General features: G+C 41.2%; 1 protein-coding gene across 2 annotated transcripts in view; it reads right to left on the reverse strand.

Annotated features, from left to right (window-relative positions):
* Window positions 1-18,785, reverse strand: part of LOC126971551 (condensin-2 complex subunit D3-like) — a 73,338-nt gene that overhangs the window by 19,070 nt on the left and 35,483 nt on the right. For both annotated transcript variants that reach the window (XM_050817848.1, XM_050817847.1), the window contains exons 15-16: window positions 12,473-12,653; window positions 10,522-10,671 (exon numbers count right to left, since the gene is read on the reverse strand). In XM_050817848.1, the coding sequence (XP_050673805.1) occupies window positions 10,522-10,671; window positions 12,473-12,653 (331 nt within the window). The remainder of the gene's footprint in view (window positions 1-10,521; window positions 10,672-12,472; window positions 12,654-18,785) is intronic.

Here is an 18,785-nt window from a genome sequence, read left to right on the forward strand (position 1 = left end):
TAGGATCAGGAACTCCCGGAACATTTACAAAAGGACTAGCTGACATATCGCCAAGAGCTCTACACGCTTTCACAATTCAGCATTCAAAGATGGATCGGAAGTAGCAACAGCGACCAGCGTATTGAACTTCAGGGCTTTTGTGACGCTTCTAACGTGGCTTTCGCTGCCGTCGTATACACACGGGTGATAGCTGATAACGGAGAAGTATGAGTCAACCTCATCTGTTCTAAAACAAAGGTTTCCACGGTTAGAGTTATGCGGCGCGGTTTTCCTCGCTAAGCTTCTTTCGGACTTATCTAAGGTGCTGAAAGTACCAAAAGAGAACGTACATGCATGGACAGACTCTTCAGTCCTAGCATGGTTAAGCAGCCATCCTTCAAGATGGAAAACGTACCTCAGAAATACTCACCCAAATGGATAGCAATCAGTGGTCTCATGTAAGGTCAGAAGACAATCCAACTGATTGTGCATCCAGGGGTATAAAAGCAGCAGAATTAATAGTACTAAAGCTGTGGAAAACAGGTCCTAATTGGGTGGAAAATAAAGAGATAAAATACAGTAAGGGAGTTGTAAAGCAGACAAATATTGAAGAAAAGAAGAGTGATACAGTATGTCTAGCACAAACAATTGAGAAAACAGATTCGGAAGAATTCATTGAGAGGTCTTCAAATCTAACGAAAATGCTGAGAGTTCTTTCTTATTGCAGACGATGGTTGGAACTAAGAGTCTCAAAAAATGAACGTCAGAAGCTTTCAGAATTCCCAACAGTGGAAGAAATGAACAATACATTGTTAAAGATTGGTGTCGTACAAGCGTCTAAATTTGAAGAAGAAATACACAGCATACGGTCCCGTGGAAGTGTTTTAAAGAGGAGTGCACTGCATACTCTTTGTCCAATAGTAGATTCTAAGGGAATATTAAGAGTCGGCGGTCGCTTGGACAGAGCAGAGCTTTCTTACGTCAAAAGCATCCGATAATACTGCCTGATAAAAGTCACTTTACGAAGTTAGTTATTCGAGACGCCCATCTCAAAACTCTCCACGGTGGCACCCAAATAATGTTGAACCACATAAGATATAATTACTTTATTATACGAGCTAGTGTTCAAGTTAAAAAATATTACAGAAGCTGTATTACCTGCCGAAGATATTCTTCCGCAAATAGGACTCAACTGATGGGACAGATTCCAGCAGTAAGGCTCAAACCTAGCAAGGTATTTAAATCGTCTGGAGTAGATTTCGCAGGGCCTATAAACCTTCGATGTTCACCTGGCAGAGGGTCTAAAGCATACAAAGGATATATTATATGCCTTTACATTTGCATGTCAACTCGCGCCATACACTTGGAAGCAGTGTCAGAAAATTTATTGAATTAGGCGTTACTTTGCAATCCTTAATTATACAAATGATTTAAGTTTTCTTTAGTGTTAATTCCGCCAATATTTGTTTGGCACAAGACTTGCCAGATTTTGGCGAGACGTCCTGAGGATGCCTCGTGTCCTCTACACGTGTCGAATTGTTTCAAAAACAAATATTGGCGAAATTAACACTAAAGAAAACTTAAATCATTTGTATAGCAGTGTCAGATCTAACAGCTCACGGTTTTATTAGCGCGATTAGAAGGTTCACAGCGAGGCGCGGACATTGCAAGGACATATATAGTGATAATGGCACAAACTTTGTAAGATCGAGCAAACTGCTGATCGAGATGTTTAAAAACGCACTATCATCATGACCCAACGAAATCAAACAAAGGTTAACAAGTCAACAACGTGGCACTTCATCCCCCTTTACTCTCCCAATTTTGGTGGATTGTGGGAGGCTGGAGTGCGCAGCGTGAAAAATCATTTAAAGAAAATTATAGGCGACAGTACTCTAACATACGAGGAGTTGACAACTGTATTAACTCAAATCGAGGCGTGTCTGAATTCACGTCCCATCTCTAGCTTAAGTGATGAGTCCCTCTCTCACGCCTGGCCATTTTTTGGTCGGCGAACCATTAATTAACGTAGCTGATGAAGATCATCATTTAGGTAGCAATGCTATAGGTTTAAATAGGTGGAAGTTGTGTCAAAGAATGGTTTCTAGTTTTTGGAAAAGATCAAGGAAGGAAGAAAAGGTCGAAGGAGTATATTGTTAACTTAAATCAAAGATATAAATGGAACCAAAAACTATCAGAACCCAATGTCAATGATGTAGTAGTTATACGAGAGGACAATATCCCACCAGCTAAATGGCTTTTAGGTAAGGTTATTGAAAAATATCCTGGCCAAGATAATGTTACAAGAATTGTGATGGTCAAAACTAAAAATGGTATAATAAAAAGACCAGTTAGTAAGATTAGTATTTTAACAAATTAATAGTTGTAAAAAAATATGTGATTCAGACATATTTGGCATGGTGTGTTAAACATATAGGTATAGTTCAAAACGAGTTAAAGTAATGAAATAAAATTTTGTGATTAGTTAAGATTTAAGAAAATTTATGTTTACAGTTAATTAAAATTGCAAACTCCTGTGCCAGGAGTTGAATCTGTTGCTATATTGTTATAACATTGCAATCTATGTGTGTGACAAATTGTAGTTCTTTGTATTTATGTTTAATGTTAATTTGTGAAGGACGAGTTACGTCCTTGGTGGGCGGCTTATGTTAAAATCATTTTACGTTCATTCGCTTAACATACAATAGATGGCGTTGTCCATATACATTGTAACATTAAAACACGCAAACAATTGTCAAAGCATTATAATATCTGAGTATGTATGGTTGTTGGTTGGTTAGTTCTGGATTATCAGTGAATAAATAGTGTCAAATTAAAGTGAGTGTTTCTTTATCGTAGTCCTACTGTGCAAATTAAACAAGTGAAAAAAAAATTTATGACTTATATTTACTTGAAACTTTCTGATAGAATTAGGAGATATCGCGATTGCGAGGTGTGTTCAAAAGCACTATAAAATATCATTTATTAGCACCATAATTGAGAACTCTTTTTAGAAAATGTTTTAAAGAATTCAAACAAAAAAACCATAAGTACTGTTCCTGTCGTCTCATCGGCGAGAGTGGGGGCTTGCGTTCGTGGCGGAGCGGCGCTTGCACCGAGGCCGACGGCGCAACCAGTCGCCTTAAGAACTTGACCCGCGCGCACATGCATTAACGATAGCATTATATTAACTTACATGTTATATATATTAATTACGTAATACAGTCCTTTTGTGAAACAAGGTATTTTAATTCAAGACCACCAGAAGCCACAACTGGAGCTTGATATTCAACAAATGGTCCTTCGCCTCTTCAACTGATCATCAAAGCAAGTGGATGGTTTAACCGGCCCTTCAAATTTATTAAGGTCAACGTTTGACGTCCATTTCAAGAATCCAGCCACGATCTATATCTACTTACATTGCTACATTGGTCGTGTTGCGCACCTCTCCGAGAACATTCGACTGCCACGCCGCCCGAATACATGGCACATACAAAGGACAGACATCCGGAGAGGCTTTGGTTCTGAGTGAGTTTGTTCCGATAAGGAATTCTTTCTTTCCTAATCTTATCCCTTTCCTAGGAATTAGGATTGTGCTATTACGGATTCGACATAGGTTGATCTCTTCATAAAATAGCTTAGATTCCTTCTAATCGCCTTTTAATAAATATCGCCTATATTTCATTGGTACATTATTTTTAAAACTATGCCTTATTTGCATATACATATCTTGTCTTCTGCACTTACATAAATTAGTTAAAACACATAATAAGTACATATAAAATAATCTTTACTCAGGAAATAAACCTATTAATTTTTTATTGCTACGTAATAACGTTAAATACTTAATTATAAATATAGCCTTTTCATAAACTGCATTCCATTAGTCTGATACATACTTTAAGTTATAGCAATAGATACGGCCGCTAGCTAGTTTCGCTTGTCCATACAATTGCCTACGAAAACCAGTTTTGTGCATGAATCGCTGTATAACGTCGGCTTGACAAAATCGTTTTTTCTATCACCTAGAACATTCCTTTGCTTACGTAACTTATTTACGATATTAAGTTTGTTTCAATCTTTATTTATTTTCGTTTATTATCTTAATTGCTTATCATTATGTCTGAATTAAAATTAAAAGAACTTATAAAAAAACGTGGAAGTTTTAAAGCCAAGCTAACACAATTCACTAATTTCTTTAAACTATTACCTACAGACGAATTAGATAGTTTTCAAGTAGCTGAATTAGAATGCCGTCTAGGCGTAATGAAATCTTTATACAATGACTTCAATGACTTGCAGACGCAGTTGGAGCTGTTGTCGGAGAATGCAGACGATATGTACCAGGAGCGCGAGGCCTCCGAGACTCAGTACTTCACGCAAATGTCGCGCGCGCGTGCCCTGCTCCCTCCAGACGTGTCGCGTGCCAGCTCTCCGGCACCGAACCCTGGTGCCAGCTCAACGCACCACGACACGCTCCACGCTACTGGCTGCAAACATGACTTCGTACGCCTGCCAAAGATTGACCTACCCCACTTCAACGGCGACTATCAGCACTGGCTTGAATTTCGAGATACGTACATTTCAATAATTCACGATAATAACAGCATACAATAAATCAATAAATTCCATTATTTGCGTGCTGCTTTAACTGGCAGTGCATCATTAGTAATAAAAAGTATTGACTTTAAGGCCGACAACTATACTATAGCATGGCAGTTATTGTTAGACCGCTACAATAATGAAAGGTTGCTTGTCAATAATCACGTGCAAGCATTATTTAATTTTCCTGCTATACAAAAAGAATCCTGTCATTCATTACGAAATATGATAGATAATATAAATAAAAATTTAAGAGCGCTTGACACTCTCGGACAGCCTACAGCACATTGGGACACATTAATCATCTATATAATGTCTAAAAAATTGGATAATGTGACCAACCGAGAGTGGGAAGAACATAAAAACAATTTAAATCATTTTCCAAACTTAAAGAACTACACTAAATATTTATCTAATAGAGCTGATTTACTCGAGACCTTACATGATAATAAAACTTTAAATAATAATTATATAAATACTAAAACTTACGAAAGTAACAAAAACACAAACTATCTAACGAACACACATTTTAAACCAGAAAAAATCGCATCATGTCCTATGTGCTCTCAAAACCATCTTTTATTTAATTGTCAATCATTTAGAAATCTTAATGTTGATTCCAGAATCAAAAAAGCTTCAGAAAGTAATGTGTGTATGAACTGCCTTCGTCCTGGTCACACCGACAAAATTGCAAATCAAAACACAACACACTCTTACACAGGGAATCTCAAATAGATCTCAAACCAAAAGACAATATTGCATTATCTACTAATATTCTTACAAATACAAAAGGAAAAAATAATCAGGTTCTTATAATATTATCCACAGCTATGGCAAGGGTGACAGATGTCAACGGTAGGCTTCATTCCGCCAGACTTCTTCTCGATAACGGCAGCACTTCCAACTTCATCACTCAGGATCTGTGCCGTAAGCTCGGTCTGAACACACGAAGCACTATCTCTTCAGTCTCAGGTATTTGTGAACAAGTTTCCAATACTTCAGAGAGCTGTAGTCTTACCTTACAGTCTTGTCATAGTCGTTATCAAGCTCACATAGACTGCTTTATCTTACCAAACATAAAGCATAGTTTGCCTGGGTCTTACGTTGATAAAAAATTAATTCCTATCCCGCCAGGTCTTAAACTTGCCGATCCTACTTTTAATATACCTTCGGCCATAGACATCCTCGTAGGTGCTGAAGTCTTTTGGAACGTCCTGGGTTCCGATTCCATAGATTTAGGTAAACATTATCCTAAATTACAATCATCTAAATTTGGTTGGCTTATTTCCGGCAGCATATACCAATGTGGTCTTCCTTCAAAACCAAATTGTCTTTTTCTTTCTCATGAGGAGTCTCAGCAGCTTACACGTTTTTGGGAACTAGATTCTGTATCGTCTTGCAATGGTTTCTCTTCAGAGGAGCAAGCTTGTGCAAAGCTCTTTCGTGAAACCACACACAGAAACGAACATGGTCAATTTGTCGTCACTCTTCCGTTGAAGGACTCGCCTGAAAGCTTGGGTGACTCTTATGCAATGGCCAAGCAACGTTTCCATTCCCTAGAACGTAGATTTGAAAAAGATTCTACTTATAAAGAGCGTTACATTAAATTCATTCAAGAATATATAGATCTGAATCATATGACAAAAAACAGTAAATTAAATACACATAATCAAGTCAAATATTTTTTACCACATCATGGCGTTGTACGAGAGAGCAGCTCTACAACAAAGCTCCGTGTAGTCTTCGATGCTTCCGCCCGTACGACATCAGGCAAGTCCTTCAACGACATACAGAGGGTGGGTCCCACTATACAAGAAGACCTCTTAGCCATCCTTCTGAGGTTTCGACAACACAAGTTCGTGGTCACAGGCGACATAGAGAAGATGTATAGAGCCGTTTTAGTTGAACCTTCTCAGCGCTCTCTTCAGCAAATACTTTTTCGTTTCAATTCATCAGATCCATTGCAGTCATACACACTTAATACGTTAACTTACGGTACTGCTTCAGCTCCATATTTGGCAACCAAATGTCTTGTGTCTTTAGCTGACCAATGTTTAGAATCTAGTGTTAGAGAGAGTATTAAACGCGACTTTTATAGTGATGATTATCTAGGTGGTGGTGACTCGATCGAGTCAGTAATAAAGCTGTGCCAAGGTGTAATGAAAGCTCTCGAATCAGCCAGGTTCCACCTACGAAAATTACAATCAAATAGTTCTGAAGTTCTTCAGTCTATTATCAATATGTGTACAGATACTCAAAATAAAACTTTGAACTTAAATGAAATTCTTCCTAGCAAAACTCTTGGCTTATATTGGAATTGTAATTCTGATCATTTATTATATTCTGTCAACTTCACATTTACATCAAACATTATTAGTAAACGTAACATATTATCGTTAGTTAGTCAAGTATTTGACCCTTTAGGTCTAGTGGGACCTTGCACAGTTCAAGCTAAATTTATATTACAGCAACTGTGGATTCTTAAATGTACATGGGACGATGAAGTACCTTTAGAAATAAAGAATCAATTCATCGAATTTATCGAATCACTTCCAGCTCTTAACTCTATTCGTATTCCTAGGTGGGTGTCTTGTAGTAATCCTTTGGTAACTGAACTTCATACTTTTACAGACGCTTCCGAACGTGCTTATGGTGCTTGTATTTACGTAAGGACAATCGCAGTCGATGGGACGGTTTGTGTTCGTCTTTTGGCCTCTAAAAACAAGGTTGCTCCCATTAAAACAACCACTATTCCACGTTTGGAGTTATGTGGTGCTTTGTTGGGTACACGTCTCTATTTGAAGGTATGCAATTCACTTACCAACGTCTTCAGTCATTGTTTCTTTTGGTGCGATTCCACAATAGTGTTAGGATGGCTTTCCACACAACCAAGTAATCTTAATCAGTTTGTTCGAAATAGAGTTAATGAGATTCAGGAATGTACACTTGACCAGACGTGGCGTTATGTACCTTCTAGAAGCAACCCTGCAGACTTAGCTTCTCGGGGGGTGAAGGCTGATTGTATCAGCGCGTCCACTCTTTGGTGGTCAGGCCCTCAATTCCTCCATGAGAGAACCATACATTTTCCTCCTTCTCCATATACACCACAAACATTACCTGAAACTTCCCTTCACACAGTTACACATTGTAATAGTAAAAGCATTAACGTACTTTCAGATTTAATTCATAAAATGTCTTCATTTACAAAATTGAATAGAGTTTTTGCATATATCTTAAAATTTATTTACATTTGCGGTAGTCCCAATAATAAAAATAAATCCTATATAACGAGTAACGAATTAAATTCAGCTTATAACACAATTATATATATTTCTCAGCAGGAAATGTTCCCTGAGGAATATAATCATCTTAAGCATAATCAAATACTCCCTAAAAAGAATCGTCTTATAAGTCTTAGTCCATTTATTGATTCTAATAACCTTATTCGCGTCGGTGGACGCCTTCAAAACTCTAACTATAGTTACGACGTAAAGCATCCAGTCTTATTATGTAGTAAACATCATTTAACTAAAATATTATTTCTTAAATATCATAAATCTGTTTCATGCTGGCCCTCAGCTTCTTCTTGCCAATGTAAGGCTCACATACTGGCCTCTTGGAGGTAGAAACTTAGCTAAGCAAACTGTACGTAATTGTGTTCGTTGCACGCGCTTTAAAGCTCAACCTATTCAAGTCGTCATGGGCAACTTACCCAGCGAGAGAACACAACTACAATTTCCCTTTTTGAATACAGGTTTAGATTACGCTGGGCCAGTGCTGATAACCGACCGGAAGAGCAGAGGATGTAAATTAATTAAATCTTATATTTGCGTCTTTGTATGTTTTGCAGTTAGAGCCGTGCATCTAGAGCTAGTCTCAGACCTCACTAAAGAGGCCTTTCTAGCAGCCTTTAATCGCTTTATTAGTCGACGTGGTAAGCCTCAGCGGGTATTCTCCGACAACGGCACTACTTTTGTGGGAGCTTTAAATGAGCTTTCACGTCTTCTACAAGTTTCATCCAATACTATTTCCAATGACATTGCAAACGAAGGTATAGAATTTAAATTTATTCCTGCATACAGTCCGCATTTTGGCGGTTTATGGGAAGCAGCTGTTAAATCCATTAAAACTTTATTACGTAGAGTCATGAGCTTAACTCATCTTACTTATGAAGAGCTTTCAACCTGTCTCATTCAAATAGTGGCAATTCTTAATTCTAGACCCTTAACACCTCACTCCACCGATCCTAGTGACCAATCCTATTTATCTACGGCTCACTTCTTAATCGGACGACCGCTCACTACTGTTCCTCGTCCTCAGATGCCAGACGACGTGAACCTGCAACGCCTGCCTCGCTACGACCGCATTGAGAACTTGCGACAGCACTTTTGGCGACGTTACTCAAATGAATACGTTTCTGTTTTGCAGCAAAAGGCCAAGTGGCATACAGGCTATCAAGACCTAAAACCAGGTACCATGGTGCTAGTGAGGAACTCCCATCTTCCTCCTCTTCTGTGGCTTTTGGGCAGAGTCACCAATGTTCATCCTGGGTCTGACGGGCGCAGCAGAGTTGCCGACATTACGACGAGAAAGGGAGTCATAACACGATACAACATGCTTTGCCCTTTGCCCGTGCCTTCATCGGAGACTTCTTGAAGCCTTACTACTTCAACCCGGGGAATATGTTCCTGTCGTCTCATCGGCGAGAGTCGGGGCTTGCGTTCGTGGCGGAGCGGCGCTTGCACCGAGGCCGACGGCGGAACCAGTCGCCTTAAGAACTTGACCCGCGCGCACATGCATTAACGAAAGCATTATATTAACTTACATGTTATATATATTAATTACGTAATACAGTCCTTTTGTGAAACAAGGTATTTTAATTCAAGACCACCAGAAGCCACAACTGGAGCTTGATATTCAACAAGTACTAATTTGACATGTTAACATTGCGTCTGTAATACAGATATTTTTGGTTGTCATAAGTTACTAACCAACGTTGGGATGAAATAGAACTCTTCAAATTTGTTGGATTTAAATAATGTTCATTTCAATCATTCACCATTCGTTCACGAATATTGTCTATTGTTCCGAACTTCGTCGATGTGTCCAAAAACAAAATAGAGTAGGGTCACTCGGTAGTGACCCTACTCTATATAAGCTTCGGTAAGCTTCGTTTAAGTTTCGTTCGTTTACGAAGTTTCGATTCGGACAAAGAGAGTAGGCCCCCAGTTAATTGTCTTATCTTTTCAACCGCGTATGCTGCAGAACTAAGTCTGTTCGCCAATTCTTCAATATTCCCCATTGTAATTTGGAATCCAGAGAAATGCCAAGAAATAAAGCAGATTACACCGGTTTACCATCTCTCCGTTTAACAAAACACTTGCATCAACATTTTTGACAGTTGGTACGGTAAATTTTATACATTTTGTTTTCTTGCTATTTAACAATAGGTTATTAGCGCTAATCCAGTACACGATATCAGATAGAATATCGTTCACTTCACTTTGTGTGTTTTTTTCACTTCAGTTTATTTCTCTTCACTTTGAAAATCAGTGAAGTGTCGTCCGCAAACAATAATATCTTATGATACTTTCTCTATAAGACTGGGATGAGTATTTATGATATAAAGGGACTAAATTTTAAAATTTTGTATAGATAAGGAAAAAGAACGGTCCGAGAATAGACCCTTGTGACCCCCATAGAGAGAGGAGTCCCAGGAGATCTCCTGCCATTAACATCGACCTTCTGAATTCTATTGTTTAGATACGAAATCAGAAGTTCGAGCGCAGTTATTTTTATACCATAACATTGACATAGCTTCCTGAACAGCGTTGAATGTTGAACACAATCATAAACCTTAGATAAATCACAGAAGATGCCAGGTGCATTCTTCGATTCCTCCCAGGCATCAAAAATATTCTTGATAAGCCCAACACGTACCGGTAGTAGAGCGGGGTCCTCAGCCGCAGGAAGTCCCCCAACAGCAGCCGGGTGAGCGCCCGCGACGCGGCGCGCCGCAGCTGCCGGGGCGCGTCCTTCTCCAAGCACCCGCAGATGGACTCCAGGAGGGGGTCCACTATACACGAATACCTGACACAAACATTTCACTATTATTGTTTTAACATATTTCATTGGGATACCCACTTTCTGAGCATCAGTTACAATACCATTTTTTCTAACGCTTTCTGCTGCCCAGGCCGCGAGCGGAGACACAGGCGGCCCGCCCACCACTCACATGTTGTAATACAATAGCCACGGTCACCTGGTGCAGATGTCGGTGAGCGCCAGCAGCGCGTTGAGCCTGGCGGGCAGCGTGTCGCGCGCGGGGGGCGAGCCCAGCAGGCGCGCGAGGGGCGGGGCCGCGCGCTTGGCCGCCGCCCGCGAGCGGAGACACAGGCGGCCCGCCCACCACTCACATGTTGTAATACAATAGCCACGGTCACCTGGTGCAGATGTCGGTGAGCGCCAGCAGCGCGTTGAGCCTGGCGGGCAGCGTGTCGCGCGCGGGGGGCGAGCCCAGCAGGCGCGCGAGGGGCGGGGCCGCGCGCTTGGCCGCCGCCCGCGAGCGGAGACACAGGCGGCCCGCCCACCACTCACATGTTGTAATACAATAGCCACGGTCACCTGGTGCAGATGTCGGTGAGCGCCAGCAGCGCGTTGAGCCTGGCGGGCAGCGTGTCGCGCGCGGGGGGCGAGCCCAGCAGGCGCGCGAGGGGCGGGGCCGCGCGCTTGGCCGCCGCCCGCGAGCGGAGACACAGGCGGCCCGCCCACCACTCACATGTTGTAATACAATAGCCACGGTCACCTGGTGCAGATGTCGGTGAGCGCCAGCAGCGCGTTGAGCCTGGCGGGCAGCGTGTCGCGCGCGGGGGGCGAGCCCAGCAGGCGCGCGAGGGGCGGGGCCGCGCGCTTGGCCGCCGCCCGCGAGCGGAGACACAGGCGGCCCGCCCACCACTCACATGTTGTAATACAATAGCCACGGTCACCTGGTGCAGATGTCGGTGAGCGCCAGCAGCGCGTTGAGCCTGGCGGGCAGCGTGTCGCGCGCGGGGGGCGAGCCCAGCAGGCGCGCGAGGGGCGGGGCCGCGCGCTTGGCCGCCGCCCGCGAGCGGAGACACAGGCGGCCCGCCCACCACTCACATGTTGTAATACAATAGCCACGGTCACCTGGTGCAGATGTCGGTGAGCGCCAGCAGCGCGTTGAGCCTGGCGGGCAGCGTGTCGCGCGCGGGGGGCGAGCCCAGCAGGCGCGCGAGGGGCGGGGCCGCGCGCTTGGCCGCCGCCCGCGAGCGGAGACACAGGCGGCCCGCCCACCACTCACATGTTGTAATACAATAGCCACGGTCACCTGGTGCAGATGTCGGTGAGCGCCAGCAGCGCGTTGAGCCTGGCGGGCAGCGTGTCGCGCGCGGGGGGCGAGCCCAGCAGGCGCGCGAGGGGCGGGGCCGCGCGCTTGGCCGCCGCCCGCGAGCGGAGACACAGGCGGCCCGCCCACCACTCACATGTTGTAATACAATAGCCACGGTCACCTGGTGCAGATGTCGGTGAGCGCCAGCAGCGCGTTGAGCCTGGCGGGCAGCGTGTCGCGCGCGGGGGGCGAGCCCAGCAGGCGCGCGAGGGGCGGGGCCGCGCGCTTGGCCGCCGCCCGCGAGCGGAGACACAGGCGGCCCGCCCACCACTCACATGTTGTAATACAATAGCCACGGTCACCTGGTGCAGATGTCGGTGAGCGCCAGCAGCGCGTTGAGCCTGGCGGGCAGCGTGTCGCGCGCGGGGGGCGAGCCCAGCAGGCGCGCGAGGGGCGGGGCCGCGCGCTTGGCCGCCGCCCGCGAGCGGAGACACAGGCGGCCCGCCCACCACTCACATGTTGTAATACAATAGCCACGGTCACCTGGTGCAGATGTCGGTGAGCGCCAGCAGCGCGTTGAGCCTGGCGGGCAGCGTGTCGCGCGCGGGGGGCGAGCCCAGCAGGCGCGCGAGGGGCGGGGCCGCGCGCTTGGCCGCCGCCCGCGAGCGGAGACACAGGCGGCCCGCTCCCACCACGCACGCTGCCAGCTGGCCGCCCGACCACTCTGGCCACCAAACATTTATTTATTTATTTCATATAGGAAGACCAACAGCGTACAATAGTTTTAAATAAAATGTTATAGAGACAAAAAGCCTCTTATACGGGTCCTCACGGATAGCACACATATTAGTTTAGAATAGTTACGAACACTTTAGCAACTTCGGTGGTTAGTCTAGCCAGTAGAACAGCTCCCATTAGTTCCAGACGAGGTATAGAAACCTGCTTTGTACCTTTGTTTTCGCAGCAACAATATTGACATGTGTGAATCCAGCTGAATCAATAACTCTCAAATAAACAACTGCTGCATAAGCTGTATGTGATATCATCACCTTTAGTATTAAGCCATCTTGGGAGATAGAATTCACTGACATTAACCAAATCTGATCGATAACAATTCCATTCTTTCAGTAGATCTTCTGGTAGTTCTTCATCCCAGTCTATTCCGGCCAACCACAACTTTTGAACCATCACCTTAGCGATGATGACACAAGGTGCGAGCCATCCTAAAGGGTCAAATAGACCTGCGATATCTGAAAGTACCTTACGCTTCGTAATGGGATCGTGCAGACTTGGAAGTTGAACTGAATAATGGAAGGAATCTGATTCCTTGTCCCAGGAGAGCCCTAATATCTTCACTACTTCATCTATCTTTATATCTATGTTCTCTTTCTGATCTCCTTTTCTATCCTCTACTACTTTAGAAAAATCCTTGTTGTTTGTCACCAATTTTGTCTGTATTTGGATTTAACTAATGGTATATGTATAAGAGGATTGAAACGCAAAAACTAACAGGGGTATTAAATTTTATCAAAGTTAATAGTTCGGGACAGTCAATTTAATTGGAAGTAATTTTCAAGAGGAAAGATATATCTGCCATTTCTCTTCCCATGGAGAGTATACATACTCCCTGTATATGAAATCGTTTGCAAAGATTATAATAGTATTCTGATTTAAAAGAAATTTTGGGTCAAAAACATAAATACTTAATAAATTTTAATTGTATCCTCTCAATTCGTCTAATACATGCGTCGTATTGTGGGCTCCACACCTGGGAAGCATACTCGAGTATACTGCGTACGAAAGTGCAGTAAAGAATTTTAAATGTTTTGATGTTTTTGAACAAAGCACATGTGCGTTGTACAAATCCCAGGGCGCTTGAAGCTTCCTTGACTATATGTTCAATAACATTTTAGAATCATATAAAACTCCAAGATCACGCACGATTTTTTGTTAATGTTTGACTTTTTAATTTATAATCCGATGGTATAATGTTATATTTACGTGTGAAAGTAACTACAGAGCAATTGGAGGGATTAAGATCAAGCTTATTGGTTTGGCAATAGTTGTCCAGTCGGTCTAGGTCAGCTTGAAGGTTCTCAACATCATTAAGTCGCAATGGTATTAAATATCTTCATATCATCAGCAAATCAGAGCAAGTGAGTGTTATGAAAGCAGGTGGAAATATCATTTATAAAAATGGTGAATAATAAAGGACCAAGTACCGATCCTTGCGGGACCCCACTGGGAATGGTTACCCAGCTCGAGATATAATTACTGATTACGAGGCCGGCACTGAATATTTCAGGAATCAAGGAAGTGACACAACATTACTATTTAAAAATTTATTTATTGCTTTTCGAAGTCTTCTCCGCGAAATTTGACACATTTTTCCATACGATGGAACCAATCATTGAAGCAACCATTCCATTCGGATGTTGGGGTCTCCAAAATGGCCGTTTTGTAGGCGTCCACAGCTCTTCAGGTGATGAAAATCTCTGACCACGCAATTTATTCTTTATTTAGGGAAAGTATAGAAATCATTAGGGCTTATAGGTCGGGGCTCTACGGCGGATGGTCTAATAATTCTATGTTTTCTTGCTCTAAAAACTCTTTTGTTCTGTGCGCGGTGTGAGAGCTCGCATTGTCGTGATGGAGGATGATGCGGCGGTTGCAGTTCTCTTTACGGAGTTCAGAAACGACCTGTGGCAAACAAATGCTAGCATACCATTCTGCATTAACAGTTCTTTGTCCCTCAAGAGGAATAGTCGCAACATGGCCGGTTTTGGTGACAAACGTGGCCACAATTTTTTTTGCAACACTCCGTGAACGAACAATTTTTGTTGGCTTTAACTCATTTTCGAACACCCAAACTCGTGACTGGTTTTTTCTTTCGGGTTCGTACGCGTATATCCAGGATTCGTCACCTGATACGATGTTGTATACAGCATTTGAGGATCCTGCGTGGAATCTTTCGAGAGTTCTGACGCACCAAGTAACGCGAGCCGCTTTTTGCTCTTCACAAAGCAAACGCGGTATCCATCAGGAAAAAAACTTTTTACACCTAATTGTTCATGCAAGATTATTTGTATTTGACTCATGCCAATGTCTAAAGTTGTCTGAATTTCGCGGTATGTCACATGTCGATCTTCCTCAATCAGCTTACGCACAGCATCAACGTTTTTTTTGGTGACTGCAGTTTTTGGATGACCTTGACGGGGATCATCACTGACTGCTTGACACGTCCACGTTGAAATCCAGCAAACCAGCGATAACTTGTGGTTTTGAATGGGGCTTCATCACCAAATGCAGAAATCATCCGGTCAACACACTGTTTTTGTGTTAAACCACTTCGAAAGTCATAATAAATCATCAAGTCAATTCCATTTTCTCAACGACTAAACAAGTTTGAAAAGACCTTGTGACAAGACCGACAATCTTTTTTTAATAATAAATAAATGGTATTCGATTTTTAAAACCAAGGAGTTTTCAATTAAAAATATTTTAATATGACAGGAACAGTGGGAATATTCCATTCCCGATACTTTTAGTACAGCCCTCGTACTACAGCTTGTGACCTTCGGTCAATATAAGATGAAAACCACCGATGCAAGTCCCCGACAATGCTGAAAAGTTGAATTTTCGATAAAAGTGTCTTATGGTCTATTCGATCAAAGGCTTTGCTATAATCGATATATCAGACATCTACCTGGCTACCATTGTTCATGGCTTCGGTCAGAAATTCACTGAGCAAGATAAGGTTGGATACAGTAGATCTCCCATTGAGGAATCCATGTTGAGATGGGTGAAAGGAGTTTTTTAATGAGTCGTAAACCTGCGTGTGTATTATCTTCTCAAAGACATTGGCTATTAGGCATAGTTTAGATATAGGTCTGTAGTTTAATACATCCGTTTTATAACCTTTTTTGTGTATTGGTATAATATAAGCTGACCTCAAAACTTTCGAATGGGTGAACCGATTTTGATAATTCTTTTTTTATTTGAAAGCTGGTGCTTCCCGTGTAGTCCCATTGTAATTTGGTCCAGATCTGACAATGGCATCCATGAGAAAACCATTAAAGTCTCAAATTTGCAATACATACGTATCAAAGTGGATTATAAATTTACGAATAACTCAATATCGCGCCAACCGATTTCGATGATTTTTATTGGAAAGGATATACTTCAAAGATAGTTTGGTGAGAGTTTGGTTAGGTTCTCATTACGGAATCCATGGCAAAGTAACGGAACTCTTCCATTAAGCGCTTACGTTCATTGCTGCATAGAAAAATTTTGTATATCTACACATAATTAGAAAAACTACAAGTACACTAACTAAGAATAGTTAGTGTACTTCAGATTCACTAAAAATAAAAAAAAATAAAAAATTTGAACAAAAAAACAACCGACTTCAAAAACACATCCAAACACAATAGATATAATATGCACTAAAAAGTATTAAAATAATTGCGTATTTTTTACAATCTAATACTAGTTACGATTATTGTTATTTGTGGAGTCGGTGTCATCCAAGATAGGTTTGTGACTACACATATAGTTATAGGTGAGATGTGCTTGAGTCGTGAGGAGGCGAGAGCGGGTCGCAGCGGAAGGACACCGATTCCAAAAATAACAATAATCGTAACTAGAATAAGATTTATTAATTAGATTGTATAAAAATACGCAATTATTTTAATACTTTTTAGTGCATATTATATCTATTGTTTTGGAATAGTGTTATTGAAGTGGGTTGTTTTTTTGTTATTTTTTTATTAAATGTTGAATGTAGGTAACAATGTAAATATTCGTTTGTAAGTGAATATTTATGAATAATATTTAACAACCATCCCTTTGCTTTGTAACTTTAAGATTGTGTATAATTTTATAGAACATTAAGTTTGTGCTTAATTTAAAATTTACTGTATTTTGTGATAAACTGTTTCCTAAATACATAAATAAAAAATAAAACAACTCGAAAAATTAATGCTGAGTCAGACCGTTTCAAACTCATACCAATATACCATATTTAATATACGATATACCAATGAAATCAAATCAAAATCACTTTATTCATATAGGTCAATGATCCACCGCTACTTCGTAAAGGGTTGAGCTAATGAGGAGAAGTAGCAAGAAACTCATTGCCACTCTTTTTTTAATCCACATTTCCATTTTCATTGTTATACAAATCATTTCAATTACAATATTATATATAAACTGATGCAACACACAAGGTGTGTAATGAACGTATGTAATACCATCATGATAGCTTATATCACATATGTCATGATACGAGTAACTAAAATCAATAAAACATTTTATTAATAGCCAGGAAAACAGCACTTGTTTCCAAATTTATTAAATTATTTAAATTAAAAGACACTAAACAATTGTAAGCGTAGATTGCGGAAGTCATGATACTACTGTTTAAATAAATGAAATAAATGTTTTAGTCAATGAATTTTCAATATGATTTTGTTAAAAAGCACTAATCATTTTGTTTGTGATCCGGCCTCCACGCTTCACTTGGTGGGGCAGGGAAATGTATTTAAATAACGGGCTTTTGCCCGCCTTGGGTTGTTTTGATGGTAACATCGGTGGAGGACAGTCTAATTGTTTGTAATTCGAAGTGAAGGAAGCCGGAGGGGGTGAAGGGGAAAGGAATTCAGTACTACACTAAAATTAAACCACCACAGGTTCGCTTTAGGTAGAACGTCAATTTATTTGGTATTTAATGAAGTACTAACACATTTACAATAAATACCAATAGCGTGTTTTAAAACTATTGTACATTCCAGTACTAGCGTCATCTAGTCATGGCTATGCGAAGTAATAGGTAGAATTGAATTGCGGTTACATATATTATTAATGGTTAAATTCAACGTTAACATGCCGCCCACCATGGGCAAAGTAGACTTTGTCCCATTACTTATGAAAATTGTACACACATGCCGCCCACCATGAGCTAGCTTATTCCTTATTCAAATACCTATTTCGCAGTTCATTTCACAAACATCTTAAATCAAAATTTAACATAAAATAGATGACTATTTTTAACTTAAAAACAATAACAATCTAAAAATATAAACACTATAGAAACGCATATAAATTTAAAGCATCTACCTTTAAAGTTACAATTTTCTTAAACTTAAGGTTATATTACTTATCGACAGGTAATAAAATACACAATTTTGAGACAGGCCTTTTAAGAATGCCGTTTTTAGTTTGGAGAGTAACTACTCTAACAATATTGTCTTCACCGGGATGGGTAGCAATTATTCGTCCGTACAACCATTTACATGGAGGTAAATTGTCCTCCTTAATCACTACTACATTCCCGAGATTAAGTTTGTAAGTATTGATGGAGTGCATTTATGCCTAATTAATAATTTATTGCAAACCATTTCATTAATCTTATCAAAATGTGCTTTTACCACTTTCAGATGTTTTTTGGTTTCTTTGTCTTTTGAATGTCTTTTGAAGCTGTTACTTCTGAGCAAGCGTACCAACTGGACATTTTTTCACTCCTTCCTGAAGTATTTGACTATACACTTCTGCACCTAACAGAAGGTCAATACAGTTAGGCGTATACAAATCTGGATCAGCTAGCTTCAAATTCTGAAGTTCTTCCCACTCCAAGGCTTCTACTCTTCTTGTTGGAAGAAGAGAAGTTATATTTTTCAAAACATTAGCCTTCACCGGTATGATTATATTGGAATCAATCCGGGACTGTATGTCGATGCTAACCATTGCCATCGACACTACATTTTTGTTTCCTCCTAGGCCAGTTATTTTGCTCCTTATTGGCATTTTCTTTTGGCCTAAGTACTGAACTGTTGATTCAGTTACGAAGGAACAC

Source organism: Leptidea sinapis, chromosome 24 (assembly GCF_905404315.1).
Source record: "Leptidea sinapis chromosome 24, ilLepSina1.1, whole genome shotgun sequence".
Lineage (NCBI taxonomy): Eukaryota > Metazoa > Arthropoda > Insecta > Lepidoptera > Pieridae > Leptidea > Leptidea sinapis.